This window comes from Leiobunum rupestre, chromosome 2, assembly GCF_980474605.1.
Source record: "Leiobunum rupestre chromosome 2, qqLeiRupe1.1.hap1, whole genome shotgun sequence".
Classification (NCBI taxonomy): domain Eukaryota; kingdom Metazoa; phylum Arthropoda; class Arachnida; order Opiliones; family Sclerosomatidae; genus Leiobunum; species Leiobunum rupestre.
In genome coordinates, this window is record NC_143385.1 from 26,194,250 (window position 1) to 26,216,347 (window position 22,098).

General features: G+C 32.7%; 1 protein-coding gene across 4 annotated transcripts in view; it reads right to left on the bottom strand.

The window, feature by feature from the left end:
* Positions 1 to 22,098, bottom strand: part of LOC149956643 (xibalbin-1-like) — a 63,519-nt gene that overhangs the window by 22,273 nt on the left and 19,148 nt on the right. For all 4 annotated transcript variants that reach the window (XM_090165497.1, XM_090165496.1, XM_090165495.1 and 1 more), the window contains exon 2: positions 1,487 to 1,654. In XM_090165497.1, coding sequence (XP_090021623.1) covers positions 1,487 to 1,589 — 103 coding nt within the window. In that variant the 5' untranslated portion in view covers positions 1,590 to 1,654. The remainder of the gene's footprint in view (positions 1 to 1,486; positions 1,655 to 22,098) is intronic.

Genomic DNA, 22,098 nt, shown 5'->3' on the forward strand with positions numbered 1-22,098 from the left:
CAAGTGACAACACTGTCCATCAGTGATGGGCAATTTGTTTTCAATTATGGTAAGGTATAAAATCGGAAATAATTCCCTAATAGCCTTTCCCAATTTAGGTATAATTTGATTCAGATATATTTATTAGGAAACAATTGGAAATACCGAGAATTACTAAGTGAGGTTTCTTAATTAATCTTATAAGCCATATAATAAAGACTGAATCGGTTAACATCAACCAACATGAAAACTTTCAGCCAAATCAGCAAAAAGTACGCCAAGATCTTAGATTTGTATTATTACCGAACCACCTAAATGAGTTTCCACAGCTACTTTTTGTATTTAATATAAACATAAATAACAACTTTAAATTTAAATGGAAAAAAAATTGTTTGAATTTCAGCAGTTTCATAAGTTAGTTTTTGGGAATGTACCTAAAATATGCCAGAATTGGATGCTATTAGCTACCAAGAGGTACGAAAGGAAAGAAGCTACGTGAGATTTGGTTAATTTTCTAAAATTATTTCGCGGTCCTTAAGCAATAAAATGTTGTAGAAAGATAACTCGGCTTAAAGGTTCACAGAATAATTTTGTTAAATTTCCGGTATCTCCCACTCTTTCCACCTTAGTGATAGTATATGTAACCAAATCATTTATGCTTTTTTATAGCTCTATTTTCAGAGCATGGTCTAGTGTAAACCATTCTGTGTACATTAAAAAAAAATTTCACAGTTAACTTTGTGGTAAGGATAGTCTAAACAAATTTGACATAAGTAATTATTTGTATTCTATTATCAGATATTTCATTACAATGTGTTATAATAAAAAGGTTTAGCCTGCGTACAAAACGAGAAAGATTAAGCAGTTTGGACTGTAGTTTACATCTGCCCCAATACTAGTTTTGGGTGACGTAGGGTACGCGATGATTGTATTAATAGTTGTAGACTAAACTAAGATTTTAGTTTATTATTATCTTTTAAAATATTTTCCATTTGTCATTTTTGTTTTTTCTCCAGTATTTTTTTTCTATTCTACCATTAGGTTAGGTTTAGGTTAGATTAGGTTAGGTTTAGGCTAGGTTAGCAATTTCTGGTTATTTTGTAGCTAATTCGTATTAAATTACCTTGTTTTCCATAGAAACCAGCCATCTTTGTCTCTTTGTAGCTTCTCCGAATACACATTCTCTGTTTTTCATTGAAATAAAAAATTCATGTTTCTTCTGTAGTTATTCCGTATTTAATTACCCTGTTTTCTATTGTAACAAGCCATTTCTCGCTCTTTTGTAGCTGCTCCGTATTTAAATATCCTGTTTTCCATTTAAACAAGCTTTAGTTTAGTCTGCAACTATTAATACAATCGTCGCGTACCCAACGTCACCCAAAACTAGTATTGGAGCAGATGTAAACTACTTCCGCAGTTTGCGCTTCGTCGGCACTATTATACCTTTCATTTTACCAATTTGGTGCACGAGCTTAATAGGTGTTGAATGAGAACTGGAGGTACTTACCTTGTGGCAAGCCCGCTTCTTGTGGTGCTCCGTAGGGCGACGCTATAACTAAGTCAGCGAGGAGGACGAGGCCGAGGAACACAGCAGCTGCCAATGAGTTCATGTTTCTGCCTGAGTTTTGTGTCTTTGACGATAAGTCTTGCAATTAATATTCTAGTTCAAAGGCTTCTGCGTGAATAAAAAATAAAAAACAACAATAAATTATAATTAGAATATTAAAAAAGTATTTTTCCAACAAGTCGTGCATACAATAAACTTATTTTATTTTAGGGTGCTAGCTTATTTCCAAAACCAGGTAATTCAATTTTAGTAAATTTGCTTTTTCGAAAGAGCTACAGTTTGCTAAAAATATAAGTAGTTACCCATTAAGGTATCGATTTTTTTAACCGTTTTGAATTAATATTTCGTAATACTTATCTAGTATTTAGATAATTTTTCGCGAAATTTGCAATTTACTTGGTTTTGGAACTTAATATTTAAAAAATATTCAAAGAAAATACTTATTAGACTTAAATCGGGTTTTTTAATTTTAACTGCTTTCCGGTAAGTATTCGGTTGGAGTTCCTTTACTTAAATTGATTTTTTAAAATTGGTTGATTTTGAAGCATCGTAAGCATAAACAAATTTTATATATTTTTTAAGAAATATATAGTTACCACGCATTGTATTGAAATCAGTGCTCTTAAGAAAATGGCTTAATTATTTATCTAAATTGGATTTAACTTGAATAATCAGATGGAAGACAGTTCTGTTTATTTCATTGTTATTGGATGACATATAATTGTAATTTACCTGAACTAAAATTAACTTATAATTTGTATCTGCCCAATTTTGGATACAATTTCGGAATTAACTTTAATCCACCAAGGATTCTATATAGAATCCTTGAATCCACCAAACCGTAAATTAAATCAAATCTATCTATCTATCTATCTATATCTATATATCTATCTATATCTATATCTATATCTATATCTTCTTATTTATACTATATTCCTAAGTGTCTTCTGTCTGTCTGTCTGTCTGTCTGTATTGCGTCTGTTTCTCTACAGACGTCACAGCTATTCTTATGGCGCAAAGGCAGCGAGTCGCGCTATTTTCATCGATTTACAATTTGGGTTAAGTTAATTAATTAAATAATGTTAAAAAGCGAGTCGAAATCTATGTATTTTCCCCCCTGGAAAGGTGCCGTGAATCCTTAAACCTACATACACCTATACCTACATACACTGGGGGGAATAGGGATTTGTTTATAACTCAGTCTTCACGGGATTTTAGTCTATAATTCCGTCTCTTAAAATAAATAAATAATACAAAACAAAGTAAAATTTTTAAAAAGTTTAATTTTAAGTTTTTTTAAAAAAATATGCTTTAAGAAGATCGTACAAAAAAAGCTAAAAATGTAATCAAGCCTTGAATAGTTAAAAACATAATAATAATAACCTATTTCCTTGCTAGCAAATTCTTACTTGCTAGCTCTAACGTCGATATGAATGGCAATTTTTATTAATTTTATTTTTAAGGTCCAAAAGGCATCATTGTTTGGCCAAAGAAATCGTAGGTTTTTACTTTTTTCAATTTCCGGTAGCCGCGCTTTCAATTATAAAAGTGAGCACGGAAATGGAAATCTTGAAGCTACTTTATATATCGTGTCGTTATTTCTTTATAACGTAATACAAAAAATTCAATTGTCATACTTACGTCTATTATGTTAATTATGTTTGCTATTTTTAGTACATAGTTGGAATAACATTAAAATTGATTTTTCCATTTTATATTATACACTTGCTGTTTTCCCACATTAAATTAACTATTTTTAGATAACAAAATTATACTAAGGAATATTTTAAAACATTAAGGTAGTTGACCTATGATATATTGGAATACGTTTAAGTATTTCGATCAATTTTTACCGCGTGGCATTTTGAGAATGGCAACCACGAAGGCAATCTACATAATTATAGTAGTATCTCATGAAACAAAAGAGTTATAAATCTAGATTTAAGCATTTATGGAAGGTATGTTCTCCAATACTCGAACTTTAACATTTCGCCGAGTTGGTTAAAAATAACAAGCTAAGCTATTATCCATGGCGCTACCTTAGGCTTAAGTCATCCGGCAACTTTTAAAGAAATTAATTCAGGCAGCCGGGTTACAATTCCAAGATAACGGTAAAGTAAGCAATTTTATATCTGTTGAAAATGTTACTCAAATGATGTCTCTAATAATTTGGTTTAAATTTATAATTTTATCATTCTTGTAGTTTAAATTCAAGTGATGTCAACACGACTTTTTTTAAAAATTCAAAAGAAGGTCGCTGTTAACTTGGAAATTCAAAAGTAAATGAACCACTTATGGACTGCATAGGTGGTTCCTTTTAACTTAACATTGCGTATATACTAATCTCCACCACTCTCCCCCTTTTCGGCTTTCCGTTGCTACGCAACTCGTTTTGAAATTTTTAATATTTAGGCTTAGTTTCTCTATTCGGTGTTATAGTCGCGAGGTAGATTTCCCGCACGGTACTGATTAGTCCCAAATAGGACGGAACCGGTCTACCGTTGGAATTTCTGGCTATTTTATTTAATTTAATTTTTCACTCGAAGACCTATTTGGTCCGAGTTTCGCGTCATTTTGTTTGCTCGAAGACCTATCGGTTAGAGCTATTAGTAAGATTTTAAATTTCTTCAAATTTGTTTAGGGTTTAGCATTATTATCCCTTTTCTTAATGGACTTATCTACTTATTCGCCAATTCGATCATCCTTTTGAAATTCAAATGTTGTCAACATGGGTTTTATTTGAAAGCAATTTTTTTCTCGATTAAGCTGGAATTAAAATGCTACATACGGGATTTTTGATAAACTCAAATTAAGATCGCTGTTACCATTGGAGTTTGAATTTAAATGCTTACAGGAGTTTTAAAATTGTTGTCCCTGTTAACATTCTAACGATTCAAAGGTTTGGAATGCATTTGGCTTAAAATTTTCAAGTATCATAAACCGTAAGCTAACAGGAATCTAAACTTTATTCTAACAACAAAAATATTTTGAAAACAAAATTTTTTTAAGCAATAATTTGAATAAAGATTAAAATGATAAAGAGTGCATTTAAAGTTTATTCCTTATCTTAGAGCATAACATCTCATTTTCAATTAGCGGGGAAGTGGAAAAAATCTTGGATTTCCTGCAACAAATATTCTACCAGTTTTAAACAATCAAGGTATAAATAAATTTAATTTCGGTATATATAAATTATATTTGGTATAAATAAATTTAATTTCGGTATAAATATATTTTACTTCGGTATGAAAAAATTTATTTTGGTGAAACTAAATTTAATTTCGGTATAAATAAATTTAATTTCCATATAAATAAATTTAGTTTCGATATAAATAAATTTAGTTTTGGTATAAATAAATTTAATTTCGATGTAATTAAACTTAATATTGATATAAATAAATTTAATTTTTGTATAAATAAATTTAATTTTTGTATAAATAAATTTAATTTTTGTATAAATAAATTTAATTTCGGTATAAAGAAATATAATTTCGGTATAAATAAATTTAATTTTGATAAAAATAAATTTAATTTTGATATAAATAAACTTATTATCGTTATAAATCATTTTAATTTTGGTATAAATAAATTTAATTTTGGTATAAATAAATTTAATTTTGGTTTAAATGAAATTATAATCGGTATAAAACATTTATTATCGGTACAAATATATTTAATATCGGTACAAATATATTTAATATCGGTATAAATTTATTATCGATATATTTTATTCTCGGTAATAATAAAATTATTCCCGTTATTAATAATTTTTATCGGCATTAATAAAATTATTCTTGATATACATAAATATATTATTTGTCAAAACCAAAATTATTTTGATGAAACCTATGTATAAAAACTTGCCACAAAAAAGATGGACTGGAAATGACCTTTTTGGACATCCCGGCAAATGGAAGCTCTGGAAATTTTGTATCTTTCCTGAGAGTGGTCTATAATTGGTGAAGGATCAAAGCAGCCCTACCAATGCGAAAATCCTTCACTTGTTTATCTAACCCATGATAGTGCGCTTACACTTAAAAAATCGATATGAAAGAAGCGTTGGAAGGAAGAGCAGTTTCGGCTTGAGATCCACGTTGAAAAAAAAGCTTAATGCGTTCTGTTTTGTGTAGGTTTCGTTGGCTGTCAAAATATCAATTTTTTATTATTTTTTATTATTTGATTATTTTTAATCAAAAACGAGGTTAAGCGAGTAATTATACGAACTTGTGTTTCTACGGTGTTGGTCCATTTGATCGAAAAATATGTGATCGATCGTCGATCATTATACGTTGCAATTGATCGAAATTCCATTTGGTCGAATCCCATTTGTCATTTGTTTCATAAGATCGAACCTTCAAATTATCGAATACTATTTGATCGAATTCAAAAGTATTTATAGTACCAGTTGGTATGTTTTTATTTTACCGAATGCCAATATGAAGTGCAGAAGGAATAATGATGGAATAACTCATTGGTTAAGTGCAGAAGGAATAATGATGGAATAACTCATTGGTTAAGTGCAGAAGGAATAATGATGGAATAATTAATTGCTTAAGTGCAGAAGGAATAATTCATTGCTTTAACTGTATTAATCCACAAAGATGAAGAGATTTTTACTTTAAACACTATATGATGGAATTTTTTATGGCATCGACGATATATATAAATAGGGTCAGGTTAGGTTAGGTTAGGTTAGGCTAGGTTGATGTACTCCTTTTCGTTTTACTCCCAAAAACTAGTAGTTTTACCCTACAGTAGCTTTCGATCAAATTTCGTTCGATCAAATGCCATTCGATCAAATGCAATTCGATCAAATGGGACCAGTTCGATCATTTGGGAATCGATCAAATAGACTCAAACCGTTTCTACAGAAGTATATAGTTAACTCTTACGAAAGAAGTACCATTTAAGTAAGAAAATCGAAATATGCATCTTCCTATAATAAAAATTATAATAATAATAATTATTATAATAATAATAATAATGAACTAGGCTAATACCAAAGGCACCACCTTAGGCCCAAGTCATCTAGCGACTTATAATGTTCTTAAACAGGTGGCCGGGTTACAATGCGTAGGAGTTTGGTGGCAAGCTCCTCGTGCCAAGCGAGTCAACAACTCCTTACACTTACTGTTAGTGTTAACCTAGCTCTACAAGTTACTATGGAAAGGGGAAACCGAAAAAATTGGGAAAACCCCATTAACCAGTGGGGAGATAACTTGCAAGTTCTACTCGGAAGGAGCTGTTCACCTAGAAAGGCGATGTGTCAGGAAGTCTCAAATGGTCGCGAATTTAAAACCAGAGTGTAGTACTTCTTATGATGATATTAAAATATTTATTTTTCTGTTAGAAAATCTAAAAATGAGTTCCAAATCTGTTATTAAAGGAACAGCGAAAACCTACAAACGAACATATGTTCACTCGTTTAACCTTTTCAGGATAAGTAACTCGATACTTTCCACTAACAATGAGACATCCCGAAGTGTAACCCCCCGACATTGTTCAAACTCGGGGGATTGCTAGACCTTCGTGTAACTTGAAAAATCCTAATTAAAATCCTTATTCAATGGGCAAACGTTTTGCCATGGCAACGAAAAATGTTTTTGACAACAACAAATGGAAATTTCCCCATTGAAAATAACATGGGATTCTGAACGATTCGAAGGACCCCTGTGAAAAATTTGAACAAATTTCAAAATTTAGAAAATGCCAAAAATAGAAAAAATAGATAAAAATTGACAAAAAAAACATCAAAACTGATCATTTTGTGATCAATTTGAGGTCAAAATCCCATGTTATTTTCAATAGGAAAATTTAATATTATGTGTTGTCAAAAACATTTTTCGTTGCCATGGCAAAACGGTTGCCCATTGAATAAATTTCCTTTAGGATTTTTCATGATACATGAAGGTCTACCAATCCCCCGAGTTTGAACAAAATCGGTGGGTTACACTTCGGGATGTCTCCTTGTTTGAAATATATTCCATACTTTGGCCTTACCGATATGTATATAGCGTTATTTTACCGGGACTTTTTCTTTCTGGTTAGATGGACTTTTAAATTATGTTTTACTGGTTTATTAATTTTTTTAATTAATTTCAATGAGGCAGCCCTAACTATATATAATAAACTCGTTTTATATTTTGAAATTCAAATTACTGAGCTACTGGTAAGAATGATTAGGTTATGCCTATTTTGATAGAAACTACATAAAATTATCAAATTTAAACTTAATTAAATAATAATTTGATCACTGTTATTAGGTTTCGGAGGATATGAGAGCGTAACAAAATTACTTAATAATACTATCGAAATCTTTGAGGATAAAATTTTTACGCTTCTTTTTACACAAAGCAGACGAATTTTCCAAGCGTTTTTCTTGAACACGACGCGACGGAAAATAGAGCAATTTTCAGGGTATATACTATGCATAATAATTTATTGAATTTATGAAATTCAGAGAAATCGACCCATTTTTGTTCGTTTTAGAAAATTTATTTTTTCATCGGTCAGTCGTAGGCAAAATGTATCAATGAGAAAGTTGAAGATCATATTTAAAAAAGGAAGAAATAAATTGGTTAAGTAAAAATACGGTTATTTTTGCTCGAGTTTTGAGGCCTTGAAACAAGACAAGTTGGCAGTAGAAGGCAGTAGTTTCTTTTGAAACCAAAATAAGAAAATAACAAAAAATGTACGTATGTGGAAATTTAATCTTCGGATTTTCGATAAAAAAAAGTTTTTGAGAAAAACGCTTGGATCGGTCAATTTAAAAACCCTGTATTTAGAAATTTAGATAAATAAATCTGCGATCGATATACAATAGAATTTATTTAATCTTAGGGATCATGACTATGGTACAATAAATTCTTAACATAACTCTCGTAATTAAGTATAAAAATGTCGACAATTTGTAAAGGCCAGATTTAAGTTTAATAATTTTAGCGAGTCCGAAGATGAACTGTTTTTAAAGAATCGCGCGCTCGGAATGAAAAAATAACAAAACGAGTTAGTAAACTGAGAATGTCTAATTTTCAAAACGTTGCCAAGCGGGCACGTGGATAATAATTCTTCCGTTTTAAGCGGACTTTCCACGAAACCCCACCAGAGGGAGTGAGGAGACAAGAATGAATGAGCTTGAAATGTTTGCTTGCCAACTTCCACGGGTAACTTAATTAAAAGAGCGGAATTGATGGCTTCATTTGAAAATTAGACTTCTCCGTACTATAACTCGTCGTTATGCAAATGGGTTTGTTCTTCTCAGAAAAATACTCTTAAATATGTCACGAAATATATACTATATGTTTAAGAGATGTTTTAAACAACCAGTTTAAAAAGATAGCTTTTAAAATCCTCTTCCAAAATTTATTTCCCAAGAAATATATTTCATTTGTAGAAAATTTATGAATATCATTCGAGTATGCCACGAAATAAATAAATATTTTGCATAAAATCTAGAGTTGTAATTATTTTGGAAATAATGAGGCTGGGCTAATGTTTTAAACCGTATTTTTTCGTAAGAAATATACTTTATATTTCGGAAATTTATGAATATTTAAGTATGTCACGAAATATATTATATGAATATATAAGTGCATACAGTCGAAAGTTGTATTATTTTTAAATAATGAGGGTTTGCTCGTTTTAAACAGGAAACTTAAAGGAAGATATGTTTTAAACGTCTAGCCTAAAATTCCATGTAGTTAGTTTTAAGTAGTTTTTGGAAAGACATTTTTCTAAACTTTTTTATAGTTTTCATTAAAATTCTATTGTGTTTAATTATAGCTTAACCAACATCAATTTGTGTTTTCTATAAAAATCTTGCTTTTAGCAGTCCTGGAAATAAATTAATAAATATTTATTTTCTTTTAAGTTTTTTTATTAAGTGTAAAGAAAGCTACAATAATTTTTAAGTATAGCTGGTTATTTCAGAAAATAAATTAATGTACTGGTATGACACTGCATTTTTTTCACGGTGCAACAAAACACGTTGATCATTTTACATTAATTTAATTTATATTTTAGATAATATCAAATGTAAAGATCAATGCCTATTATAAGGTACGCAGTTTAAATTTAACTTATTAGAAAAGTGATTATGCTAATTTTTATTATCACACTGATGTACAATATTTAAAAATGTTTAAAGGCCTAGGTTTTCTTCTGCCTTTCACCCTTTAAATTTACTTTCCTTTCAAACAAATACCCTGGTGGTAGGCCAACTTGTTCTGCTGTTGGCCTACCACCATGAATGATGGAATGAATGAATTTGTTTGGAAGGAAAGTAAATTTAAAGGGTGACAGGCAGAAGAAAACCTAGGCCTTTATTTATTTTAAAGAAATGCTTTCGTCTCGTCAATGGTTTTGTTCAATTTAAAAAATAATTGAGGAAATTTTATGGGGTTAACTTAACAGTTTTTACATTTATAATTTAAAGTTGCGAATTTATTTTAAATGCACATTAAAGAACAATATAATATTCAAAATATAACTATCTCGACGTATATGTATGTTTCAACATAACTATATATCTAATTTGTATACTAAATGGTTCAGATTCTCTTAGTCCGTCTGTGTATCTAGGTACAAAAAGCGTCATTTGTCATAGAAATATCGGGAAAACGTTTTATTCTGGTGCATTTATACCAACATTTTTCATACGCCTTTTCCGATCAAACAAAGCAAATAATAAATGTAATACTGGGAAAATAACCAGAGCTCCTGACAAACGTTCCAGGAAATAATGATTCGATACGGAACCCGGCGCTCACTTGGCTAAATCCTTCCGAGGATAAAGTAACTACTAACTTCGATCGAATGTAGACTAAAACGTTGCCAGTTTATTTCTTTCGAGGGGATCGCCATTGGCAACAAAAAAATAATAAATTTAATTTTCAAAATAAGATTGTTATTTGCAGAGTAGAGATAAATCACGAACTAAAACCCCTCGGGATGGGTCTTAAGGAAGATCGTGTCCCTGAATTTGATGCCATTTGATGGATGTGGCGCCGATAATTTGGCCACTTAGATTGATCTAGGGTGTGTATTATCCGTCTATAGGACTAAGCTTAAAAAATTGGACCAATCTTATATCTTTTATCAAGGATCCTATATGTTAGAAGGATACGAGGCGAGGGATGAAAAATGGCAACGCCGTCGGTGGGTCATGCGCGATAGAGAATCCCTCTTTAGTTTCCGTCAAGGACAAAACATGGAAGAAGCACCGCCAAAATATGTCCTTGAGGGAGTAGAAACAAGACGTCCCACGTTTAGAGGCTCTCTTAATATCGACGGCGCTGCCGGCGTTTTGAAAACACGGGCTGGACGGAGGGCTACCTATCCTATTAACATATAGGATCCTTGCTTTTATCTTCTAAATCCATTAATATCCTCGGAATATAGTGCCATTTCAATTGGTATATTGCAAAAAGAGCGTAGTACTTGGAGGTGTAGGGTAGGAGTGGTGAGAACTTTCGCCTCGTAACAAGAAGTGGGCTCAATTCCATCCTGTGGCACAAGGTGAAAACTCGGAAAAAATTCTTCTTTGTTGAGTTTCATAAATACATTGTTGGGGTTAATGGCAATAGTAAGTGTAGGGAGCTGTAAGCTTACGCGGCATGAAGGGCATGCCACCACCCTCCTTCGCATTGTTACCCGGTTGCTTGATTAGCTTTTATTACAAAGTAACATGGCTTTCTTACTTTAATGTACGTCACATTCTCTTAGGGAAATTGGTTTTCTATCGCGCGTGCAAATAAATACTGAGAAGAATATATTAATAAAACTGTGTCTTGTGACGCAAAAGCAACACTTTAACAAGTTAGACATGCCCACTTTTTATTTTATAAAATCAACTATTAATGGCATCAAAGGTAATATCTCCGTACCCTTTATTTAAATTCTGAGAGCTTTACGATTGACAGTTATGTAACTATGCGTTTATCCACTTCCGGCACGTGATCTCCGAAACATTGGCTTCAATCAGTGGCTGCCATAGTCTAATCACGGCTATTTTAGATGACGCGTTGTAACTTGAAAAGCACGTCATCAAAGTTGGCCGTGGTCTTATCTATACTTGATTACCATGGTTACTATGGAGAGATTTTTTTCGGATTTAGGGCAGGAAGTGGGTAAACGCTATATACTACGCACGAGGCTGATATTTCGAATCAAGGGTACCAGGTTTATGTTATATTTGTTGACGGTAAAGGTCGCTCGATGACTTAGCCTAACTACTTAAAAACGTTCATGTCAAGATTGTCAAAAACGTAATTCCGGTAAAATTTATTCACGGTAGCGGTTTAAAACACAAATTATTTTAAATTCAATGACGGTTTCAAAAAAGACTGCGAAGTCAGAGTAAATCCTAATCGGACGTATTCTTGTGTCGTCATAATATTGTTAAATGCAAACCATGTTCGAAAGTCCTTTCTACCTGCCTAAGCAATATGGCCACCATCTTGTTTGTTGTTGTTATAACAATAATCGTTTTCCTTTTACGAAAATTACTTGATCCAATCTCAAATTCTCATTCTACGGGAATCAGGCCGGTTTTGAATCCATTTCTGTGTGAATCAAATAATTTGGATGAAGTCGACATGAAATTTAAATATCATATGTCGTAACTAGATCAAAAAAGTTTATATTATTGTGTCTGTTCGAATTTTAATTTTGGATATAACTTTGTATTAAATTTCGATCCAACATCTTCGCAGAGGTTATTATTTTGGTATCTTCCCATTGCGCCGAATCCCATTCAACCGAATTCCCATTAGACCGAATTCCACCAATGTTTTTGTTGAAATTATCCCAAAGGCGGGTTTTGTATTTTTCTAATCGACCGACGCAATATTCACAATTTAGCGACCGCAAAAAAATTGTTTTTCTTTCTACTCCTTTAGGTTAGGTTAGGTTAGGTTAGATTAGGTTATTTATCACTGAATGCTGTTTTGACAGATGCTGGAACGGATAAAACCGATTCCAAACCCCGGAGAAGTGCGGGTTTTTCGGTCGAATGGGATTCGGCGCAATGGAACAGATTCATTATTTTCAGGGATTTTTTCTTTAAGTTCTTAAACGATTTATTATTCTACTATCTCATTTGAATTCGTGTAAAACAAGGATTTCTGATAGACTCTATAATTATTATCAGATGTGTTTCAACAATCTGGCCATTTCTTTAATTTTAAATTTAATGCGGACAAAGTGTTGAAAAATTAAGCAAACCAACATAGGAAATAGGATGGAAAAAAAGATGAAAAATAAAATATTTACCATAAAAAATACGGTTGTTTCAACTTCCAAGATATTAATTTTAAATGTCGACTGAATATGAAGTTTTCCGAGAAAAAACTTCCTTAAGGCAAAGAAGTTTAATATACTCCATAATTATTTTATGGAGAAGTTTTAATATTTTTTTAGTCATTGCTAGTATTATCATTTTTTTATAAGTAGAGTGGTAGATTATATGGTCAGCCGCTTTTCCTGAATTACACCCTTCTCAAGAACCACTGACGACATTTACCTTTAAGATCAGTACTTCCAATATTACACTATCGGTTTTGAAACTAACAAAACGTGTGATCGTTTCATCCATTATCAATTCAAATGGTATCAAATTTTTTAAAAGTTAGTGTAGTTATAAAGTTCTACATTTAATACAAAAAGCAACGAAACAGTAGCCGGTTTTTTAAAAATATATCGATGAGGTTTCGTGTTTGCATTTGCTTATCTGATCAACACCATTAGCTTCGTGTTAATAAAATCTGTCAGTAGATGGTGCTATTTTAAAATCACCAAGTAACAATGATCTTACTGAATGTGAACTAATTGCAAACTAGAAGAAGCTGATGCTATTACGAATGATGGAAGTCCGAAAATATGTTCGTTAAATTCAACGGGTTTTCTAGCTTTTAAACGTCATATTGTTAGACAATTATTTTTAAGCAAACTCTAAAGCCTGGTTTTCACTTGGCGGTTTTTGGGCGAAAAAGCCCGGCGTCGACGGAAAATGGGCGAAAATTTCCGTCGACGCCGGGCGGAAATTCCGTCGGTTTTCGGTTTTGTGTGGCGATTTTCATTTCTATTTTTTTCGCTCAGTTGGGCGATTTCGCTCTTTTTCAACCAATCAAAAACCATTTTCGAAAGGTGACTGTGACGTCAGGGGGATGGTTAATTTCCCGCTTCTCGCATCCGGAACTCGGCCACGTGCTTTTCTGTGAATTTTGGAACGTGTTTTTTTTTATACCCTTGTTGCCTTCTTTTCCAGTATGTTTCTTTCGCACAAACCGATCTTTCATAACTCATATTTCTTTGAACACGATAGATCATGTAAAATAACATTAAATTTAAAATGCTTACATGAGCTTTAATCAATAGTTCACTATTATGATCAGATAAATCATCCATTTTTAGGCCTAGGCTTAAATCTCCACTATCAGACGAAAACCGACGAACTCGCTGCCTGAAAGAAATCGCTTTATTTCCGCCCTAAAAAAACGCCAAGTGAAAATGCTAAAACGCCGACAGTGAGCGAAACGTCGAAAACCATATCGCCGACGTCAAACTTTCTGTCGGTGATTTTCCGCCAAGTGGAAACCAGGCTTAATCCATTATTATTTTAGAGCGATCACGTTTCTAGCGTAGACCCAAAACCTCGGATTTTGATGGTGCTAACAAATATTAGTGATTCCATTTTAAACCATTTGAGGTTAAAGGTTACAAATAGTCTGAAGTGCTGTTGGTTCGCGTGGAATGAAGGGCTTGCCACCACCCTCCCTATGCAGCATAGACCGGCCATCTGAATTAATGGCATTAAAAGTTGCTAGCTGTGATGACTAGCTGATTATTTATGGTCATTATAGAACAATGTAAAAACGATATAATTTATTTTCAATACATGGAGTTTGAACTATTCATTGTGTTGATTAAAGAAAGATTTTTACCCCTCCGAGGGGTTTTACAATCAACGTGTCTGTGGGTGGGGTGTGTGTCTGTGGGTCTGTCTGGGCTGCGAATGCATTTTCGGGGCAAAGTGTAATCGCTGCGTACCCAGTTTCTTAGAATCAGGAAAAGGTTTTTCCAAAAGCGCCCTTTTTTGTGACGGACTGAGTGCTGAGGGTTACATTCAACTTCTCAACGTCCAAATGAATGGGTTTCTACCAAATGTTCGCGGTATAAGTCTCAATGTGAATTTGCGATCGCATCGGGCGGGTTCCGAACTCGAGCCCTCCAGCATGACCTGCTGGTGTTCTACCACAAAACCACCGATGCTCGTTATATTTTAACCGGTCCGAGGGGACTATGTCCAATAGGAGGGGTTTTACAATCACCGTGTCTGCCTGTCGGCGCTGGGAACGCGTACGCATTTACGGGGCGTACGCAGTTTCTTGAAATCGTTACGTTCGCAGTTTCTTGGAATTAGGGAAAAGCTTTTTCCAAAAGAGCCCTCTTTTAGTCATTGGGTGTAGTATATTTTTTTTTAATTTGCGTTGGTATCGGGCGGGATTTGAACCCGAGCCTTCCTGCAAAACAGGTGAGCGTTCTACCACAGAACCACGGATACATGATACGCTTTACTGAAAATTAGAAACTCTTCCGAGGAGAGGTATATTTTGGCTTGCCAACTTTTTATTTCGAAAAGAGAGGAGGGAAACTTTTTATTTAATGTTTGAAGTCATTTTTATGCTTGGATTTCAACCCGACCATTTCTTCCGTTGAAATATAGTCGTAATAGAATGAAAACGAGTTTTTCTGGCACGGCTTACTTCGACTTTCAAAGTTTCCCCATTTCGCGGTCAGTTCAGAAAATGCTTCGCTGCTGGAAATAACCATGAAGCTTCTTTCAGTATGAACGCAGAGGCAGACGCCACCCTTATACGAGCGCTATTAAAAATACGCTGCTTTTCCAACATTTTCCAACAAAATGGAACGATTTAAAAATGTGTTAAGGCACCCGTTTTACTACGCAAAATTTTTACGACACGATTTTACCGCTATCAAGCAGTTGCCACCACGCTATCACCATTGCACTAGCATCTTCGGAATTTAACGTGGAAAAAAAATCAGGAAGATTTTGGCTTCGTTTTATAGAGGTTGAATCTGAAGTTTAGTTTGCAAATTGGAATTTCCTATTTTTTGCATCAACAAACGTTAAAATAGGATGTCCTTTACGGTATACGATATTTTCAATTTTACGTTTTATGTCAAGTAAAAAGTGATCGAAAAACAAGAATTACCATTAATTAATTAACTTAAGTAGAATATAAATATTTGGGCAAAACCATTGCTAGGTTTTTAAAAGATAATATTTATTTGATTCTTAAAATTCAATATTATTTAAGACAAGAATTTAGTTGTGTCTGCTCGTTAAGTAATAGGCGAAGCTAGCCTTTGCAAATCTTATTCAGTATTTTAATAAATTACTTCTTTATTTTTTTAATTATATGAATATATTATGTATAATACAATTATTATTTGTGGTAGTTATTTCCACGACAATATAGCAGTGTTTATAAAATAGCGACTCTAATTCAGTATATAATGAAATCACTCTATAATTATTATTTCTAAAGTTTTTGGAAAAGATAGACTAAAATGAGTTTTATAATTTTTTGGGATACATTGATTGTAGCCACGCCTGAAATCTATAGGAGGGTACCATTTTTTTCCTGTACCCCCATTCCACAGTAACTGCTTTGAACTGCAACCAATAGCCAAATGTATCACTTACCGTGTGCGACCAAAGCAACTCTTTAGTCAAATTTAATAAAGTGTAAAGAGATCAGAATTTGTTAACCACTTCAAAACTGAATTCGGAAAACTTTTCGCCTCTTTCTTAACTAAGGATTGTTTTATCGCACAACTTAAAATTATTAGGATTATATTTTACGTCTTAATAGATGTTTCGTTAACTGAGTTCTGTGTGTGTTGCAAATGGTTAAAAACAATGTCTCAATAGAAAATAATCTTTGTATGGCCTTTTCTATGCCAAAAGATATTCAAAGACATCAAAAGTATTTTCTTTAATCTTAAAATAATTTATTCGGGACATCGTAACACCGTGAAAAATAATGGACTTGAAAAAGAACACTTAGATTCGAATTTTAGCACAACTTGGGCAATTGATGAAATATTTAAAGTTTTATATTTATTCTATAAAATAAAATTTAGTACAAACGTTTCTGAAGCAACAGTAAAAGAAATATTTTGACTTTATATAGTCTTTATAGCCTTCAAGTGTTTTACTAAAAACCTTTACATAAAATAATTTGATATCTCATTACAATACACCTTTAATAAAATTCTAAAAACACCTTTAGATTTTCTATTTATACTTAATAAGTTTTTGAAGCCTTTAGTTTATTCTAAAGACATTTAAAAAAAACAATTCATAAGAAATCCATCTTTAGGAAATTCCTAGCTAATACTAAATATATTCTTAAAAGTACATATATACCCATTCAAAAGGTATTCTAAGGTTACTATAGGTTTTTTGTTTATCGAAACTAGCTCACAATGATGAAATAGCTTTTGAGTATGAACCAGAGAACAGAGCTAATCTTTTCACGAAATGACAGAGAATGCAACTGAAAAGAGTCTATCTGAACCCGAAACTTCCTTTTCCGTTGCAAGCCACGGTCTGCTCACGAAATTTGTTTAGTGGACAATTGTTTTTTGGCCTATTTCCGTTGATAAATGAAACGCGATCGGTTTCCGTGTGTTGCCAATGATTTTTCATCTGATTGGTTTGATGTTTTAGATTATTGTCGTGGGCGTCTGTTCCGCTTCATGTACCGTGATTGCTTCCTATAGATTTCGGTTTTTCCGTTTCCGAGGATTTTTGCCTTTTGGTCGGCATTATCTCTTTTGTTGGGCACTGTTTTTTGTTTTCTTTATCCGACTGATTAATGAGCTACTGGTTTTGTTTTCCCCGACTTTAACTTCCATCCAGACCACCATAACGATTATCCCCAGATACGAGCGACTAAAAGTTCTGTAGTTTCATTTAGGAAATTTACTTCGGCGTAGTTTCCTGTATTTTCAATTAACTGAAAAAGGTATTTACTATTAAAGTTGATTAAAATGTACCATCTTATATAAATCTTTATTTCCCTTTGAAATTAAATGTTGCAACTTTTAATTGACATTCATTTAAACCGTAATAGAAATCACGTTTGGGATTAAACTAAAACACATCTACCTTTTACTGTACAAACCTTTTTTTAAAAATACATTTTTAATTGTTACTTTAAACAATATCTGTGTAATATCAGTAAAATACCTTGATAAAGGTTGTTTCTTAAGGTATTTCCTATAGAAAACCGTATAAATTTAAACCCAGTTTTTTATAAAGTGCACCCTTTAGAATAATATACTATTAAGCTGTTTTAGAAATATTTTTCAACTTTTGAAAATGATATAAAGCTCCTTAGAGTATTTATAGAAAACGATCGAAATTTTCATAATTGTTATGGAAATTTTTAAAATAGGTATATAGAGATATTTATAATGACAAAGGTTAGCTAAGGTTTATTAGAAATTTTAATACCTTAAACATCTATAGGATTTGCCTCAGCAGTAAAATGGTTATTATAAAAATTCTTTAAAGTTTGAAAAGTTCTCCAAAGCATTTTGGTGTAGTTAAAGAATGGTTTTTATATAAATAATTTTTCGATAGAAAAAATAATTTAAATAATAATAATAATAATCAGCTAGGCTAATACCCTTGGCACCACCTTAGGCCTAAGTCATCCAGCGACTTTTAAAGCCATTAATCCAGGTGGCTAGGTTACAATGCGTAGGAGGGTGTTGGCAAGCCCTGCAAGCCACGCGAGCCAACAGCTCCCTACACTAACTATTACCCTTAACCTTAACAAGTTTTTATGGAAAGGGAAACCGAAGAACTCGGGGGAAACCCCTTTAAAAAGTGGGGGGATAAATTGCAAACTCAACGCGGAAGGAGTTATTCCGAGTTTCCACCTCAGTGCCACAAGTTGGGATCGAATCCGGCTTCTCTTGCTTCGAAGCGAAAGTGCTAACCACTCCGCCACCCCACTTCAGAATTCCTATAGAAATTTCCTTTATATAATGATGTTACTAGAAATTAAACGGTTTTCCATACACCAGTCAAGTGTAAAAAACAATTGTAATGTATACGGTCACACGTTTCGTGGGGGGCAGGTTCCACCAGTACCTCCTAAATACGCCTCTGTCATACACGATAAGCTACAGCATTTTTCTTCGAAACGAAATATTTTAGAGACACTCAATGATATATGGCTAACATTTCAAACCTTCTGGAACCCAGAAAGATTTTGAGTCTAATTCCCAAAAATATATATTCGATAAAAAGATCATTACTTTTAAAAGTAAGTTTAAAATAATTCGCTGACGTGGCATACTTAACGAGGACGCTTAGCCAAAACTCGATAAGCCAAAACTTTCTTCAAATTGATAAGCAAAAATCAAATAAAAATGCGGCATATTAAAAGCGCGCCGCATCAGCGAAAACATTTACCAAATCTACGCTTTCCACATTTTTGATAATTTGACGCTTCTTGGGAAAAATAATTTTAAGTGACTAACGGATTAAGTTTTTAAGATTTAATACGTTTCTATGGCTTTCATTCAAGCGAAAACCTGCCAAGCCGGCGCAAAACTATGTTTCATTTTAGAAGACACTTAATTTACAACGTTGGTGAAGGAGAGAGCTGATGAATAGAAGAAAATGATGAAACCGAGGTAAGCCGCGAAAACCGAAATTTTCTAAGAGAAATTACCTAGTTTTAATCCAAAAGAAAATTAATTTTACAGCGTTATTTAAAAGCGAATATAAATTGATTTACGGCACTTTGAAAAACGAGTTTATTAAGAAGGTTTAAGTAAATTATGACCTCAAACTTAAAAATAATGAACCATTCTGGAAAATAATTTATTTCTTGGCAACGCTTTAGTTAGTTAGCCCAGTATTTTTTTAATAATATGCTAACAACCCATTTTAATGCAATGTTTTTGTATAGAAATTCTGAAGAACTTTAATCGGAGTCCTAAAGATAAATGACAAACATGTCTAAATAATCAATTATTATTTGTGAAAAAAACAATAATTTGTGAGATTAATGAATTATCTAAAAATGTCTGGACCAAATTCGTTGATTTACCTGTAGTCTGAGCTGGAAGATCTAGAAGGTTTATCATAAATATACTATTTGAGTAATATTGTCTGGACATACACACAGAATGACGCGCCATCTACATTCCTAGATTATAAGCAGATAATTGTCTTTTTTATCGTTTCTGAATAAGGTTTCGAGAAATAGTCATTGGTGGAATCACAATAAATACTTAAATGGTGTATTCCTTTTTTGTAGTGAAAACTAACTATAACGGTAAATTTGTCTTGTGAAGAAACCATTGATTTGCGAGTTAAATGAATTATCTTTAGATATTTCAAAAAAGTTACGGGCTAAAGAAAACGTTTGTATAGACTTTTGCAAAAATGTACGAATATTTTTAAGAATTTGGTTAATAAGCGGTCTTAAAGATTGTTTACATGCCCAAAAGATGCATCGACCGAAATAGCGCAACATTTTCCTAAATCTACATTTTAAGTATTTATAAACACGAATGTCTGGACCAATTTCGTTGATTTACCTAATGTCTTAGTTGGAAGATCTAGAGGGGCTTATAATAAATACACTACTTCGGTAATATTGTCGACGCTTACACATAGAAGGACGCGTCATCTACATTCGTAGATTATAAGCAGATAATTTTTCTTTTTTCTCGTTTCAGAATAACTTTTTGAGAAATTGCCGTCCAAATAAATTCTAGATGGTGTATTTTTACTAGCTTTAAAGGTCCATTTTATTCAACTAACCCTTATTTCATATATTAGCAACGATTCTAAAAAAATTACGAACCTTCTTCCTCAACCTTTAGATAAAATTCTACCAAAAATTAGCGGGAACAAAACAATACGTTCAATATTTCATTATTTTTTGGGAGAAATCTACCGGGTTTTTCAAAAGTTTATGTAAACATTTTAAGAAGTGTAGGGGGTTAGTTGAGAAGTATGCCGGTTTTTTTCCCATTTTTCTACGATGAGTTAAAAGAGCACCAGAGAGCTTCAAAGTGTGGCCTACTAGCCCCTGGAAGTAGGCTGCAACAAGCGCAAAACCAAGCAGCAGGGACTTTAAATAATGTTTACTCTTTTACGCTGGTTACCTCGATCTGTTTACAAAGTGATTTTTTACCTATCCCACGAACCCAAACCTTAATATTCGCGTTTCCCTGCTTCTTGGTTTTGCGCTTGTTGCAGCCTACTTCGAACTTATCTCTCATTCGCAACAGTCAAAATTAGTCGCAAATCTAGAAATTCCGTGTTGGTATAGGCAAACAGATTTCTGATCAACATCAAGAATAAAAAACCATTCCCAAAGTATGCGAGATAGATTATCGAAATGCCAGGAAACTCTCAACTATTTCGGCATTACAATTTCTCTTTACGCATTCCATCAGATTGCAAAACCATCGATGCGGATAAAAAAAATTTTTAGATCAAAAGGTAAGCGAAAAACTTGAAAAAATAAAAATATATTTATGAATAGTAGTGTATTGTTTACCTAGGAGACTAAGCGGCTAAATTGCCTAATGTTAGTATACTTTTAATAAAAGTTTTATTTCTTTTCAAGCGCTACTTTCAAACTATATTGTGATAATAATCAGCTAGGCTAATACCCAAGGCAAAACCATAGGCTCAAGATATCTAACGACCTTTAATGCATTAAATTCAGGTGGCATGGTTATATTGCGTAGCAGGGTGGTGGCAAGTCCTTTTTTACACTCGAGCCAACAGCTACCTACACTCACCATTACCGTTAACCTCAACATGTTCAATTAAATATAAAACTCAATCGGTAGACATGCACTGTTCAAAATGAAAATTACGCTCCAAGCCTACAAGTTAGCGTAATTTTACTTAAAACTATTTTAAGTTAAATTTGCAACTTGATGTAATGAGAAACAGCTTCAGCGAATCATTTTGAAAAGGTCAAAAGGAGGAGTTTATTTCTTTCGGAACCGGACAATTAAATTTGGCCGGTAATTTCCGTGACTAATGTTAAATATTCCTGAATAAAATTTGATGCAATTACGAAAGTTGTTAGTCCAAGGAAATAACAGTAGTGCATGTATACTCCGAATCCGTATATGTTCGAGCTGCTTACTTCCGTTCGAGTCATAACATGAATCTCGTCTGTTTAAATAAAAGTAACCGGAAGCTACTAAAATTTATTTCTCAAGATAGTTCTATACTGCAGTTCCTCTTCATTATATTTTCTTGGTCAAAATGAACTACGGGTTGTTTTAATTAAAATATATTGAAAACCTGAGACTGATACTGCAGTGAAGAAAAATTAGGTGAACTCAAATTGGTCACTTATTTCATTTCATTATTTTTAAAATAACGTTAAAATACTTAAATTAAATACTTTGACTTAAAATTGTTTTAAACTAACCAAATTAACCACAACAATTTTACAAATTTTATTCAT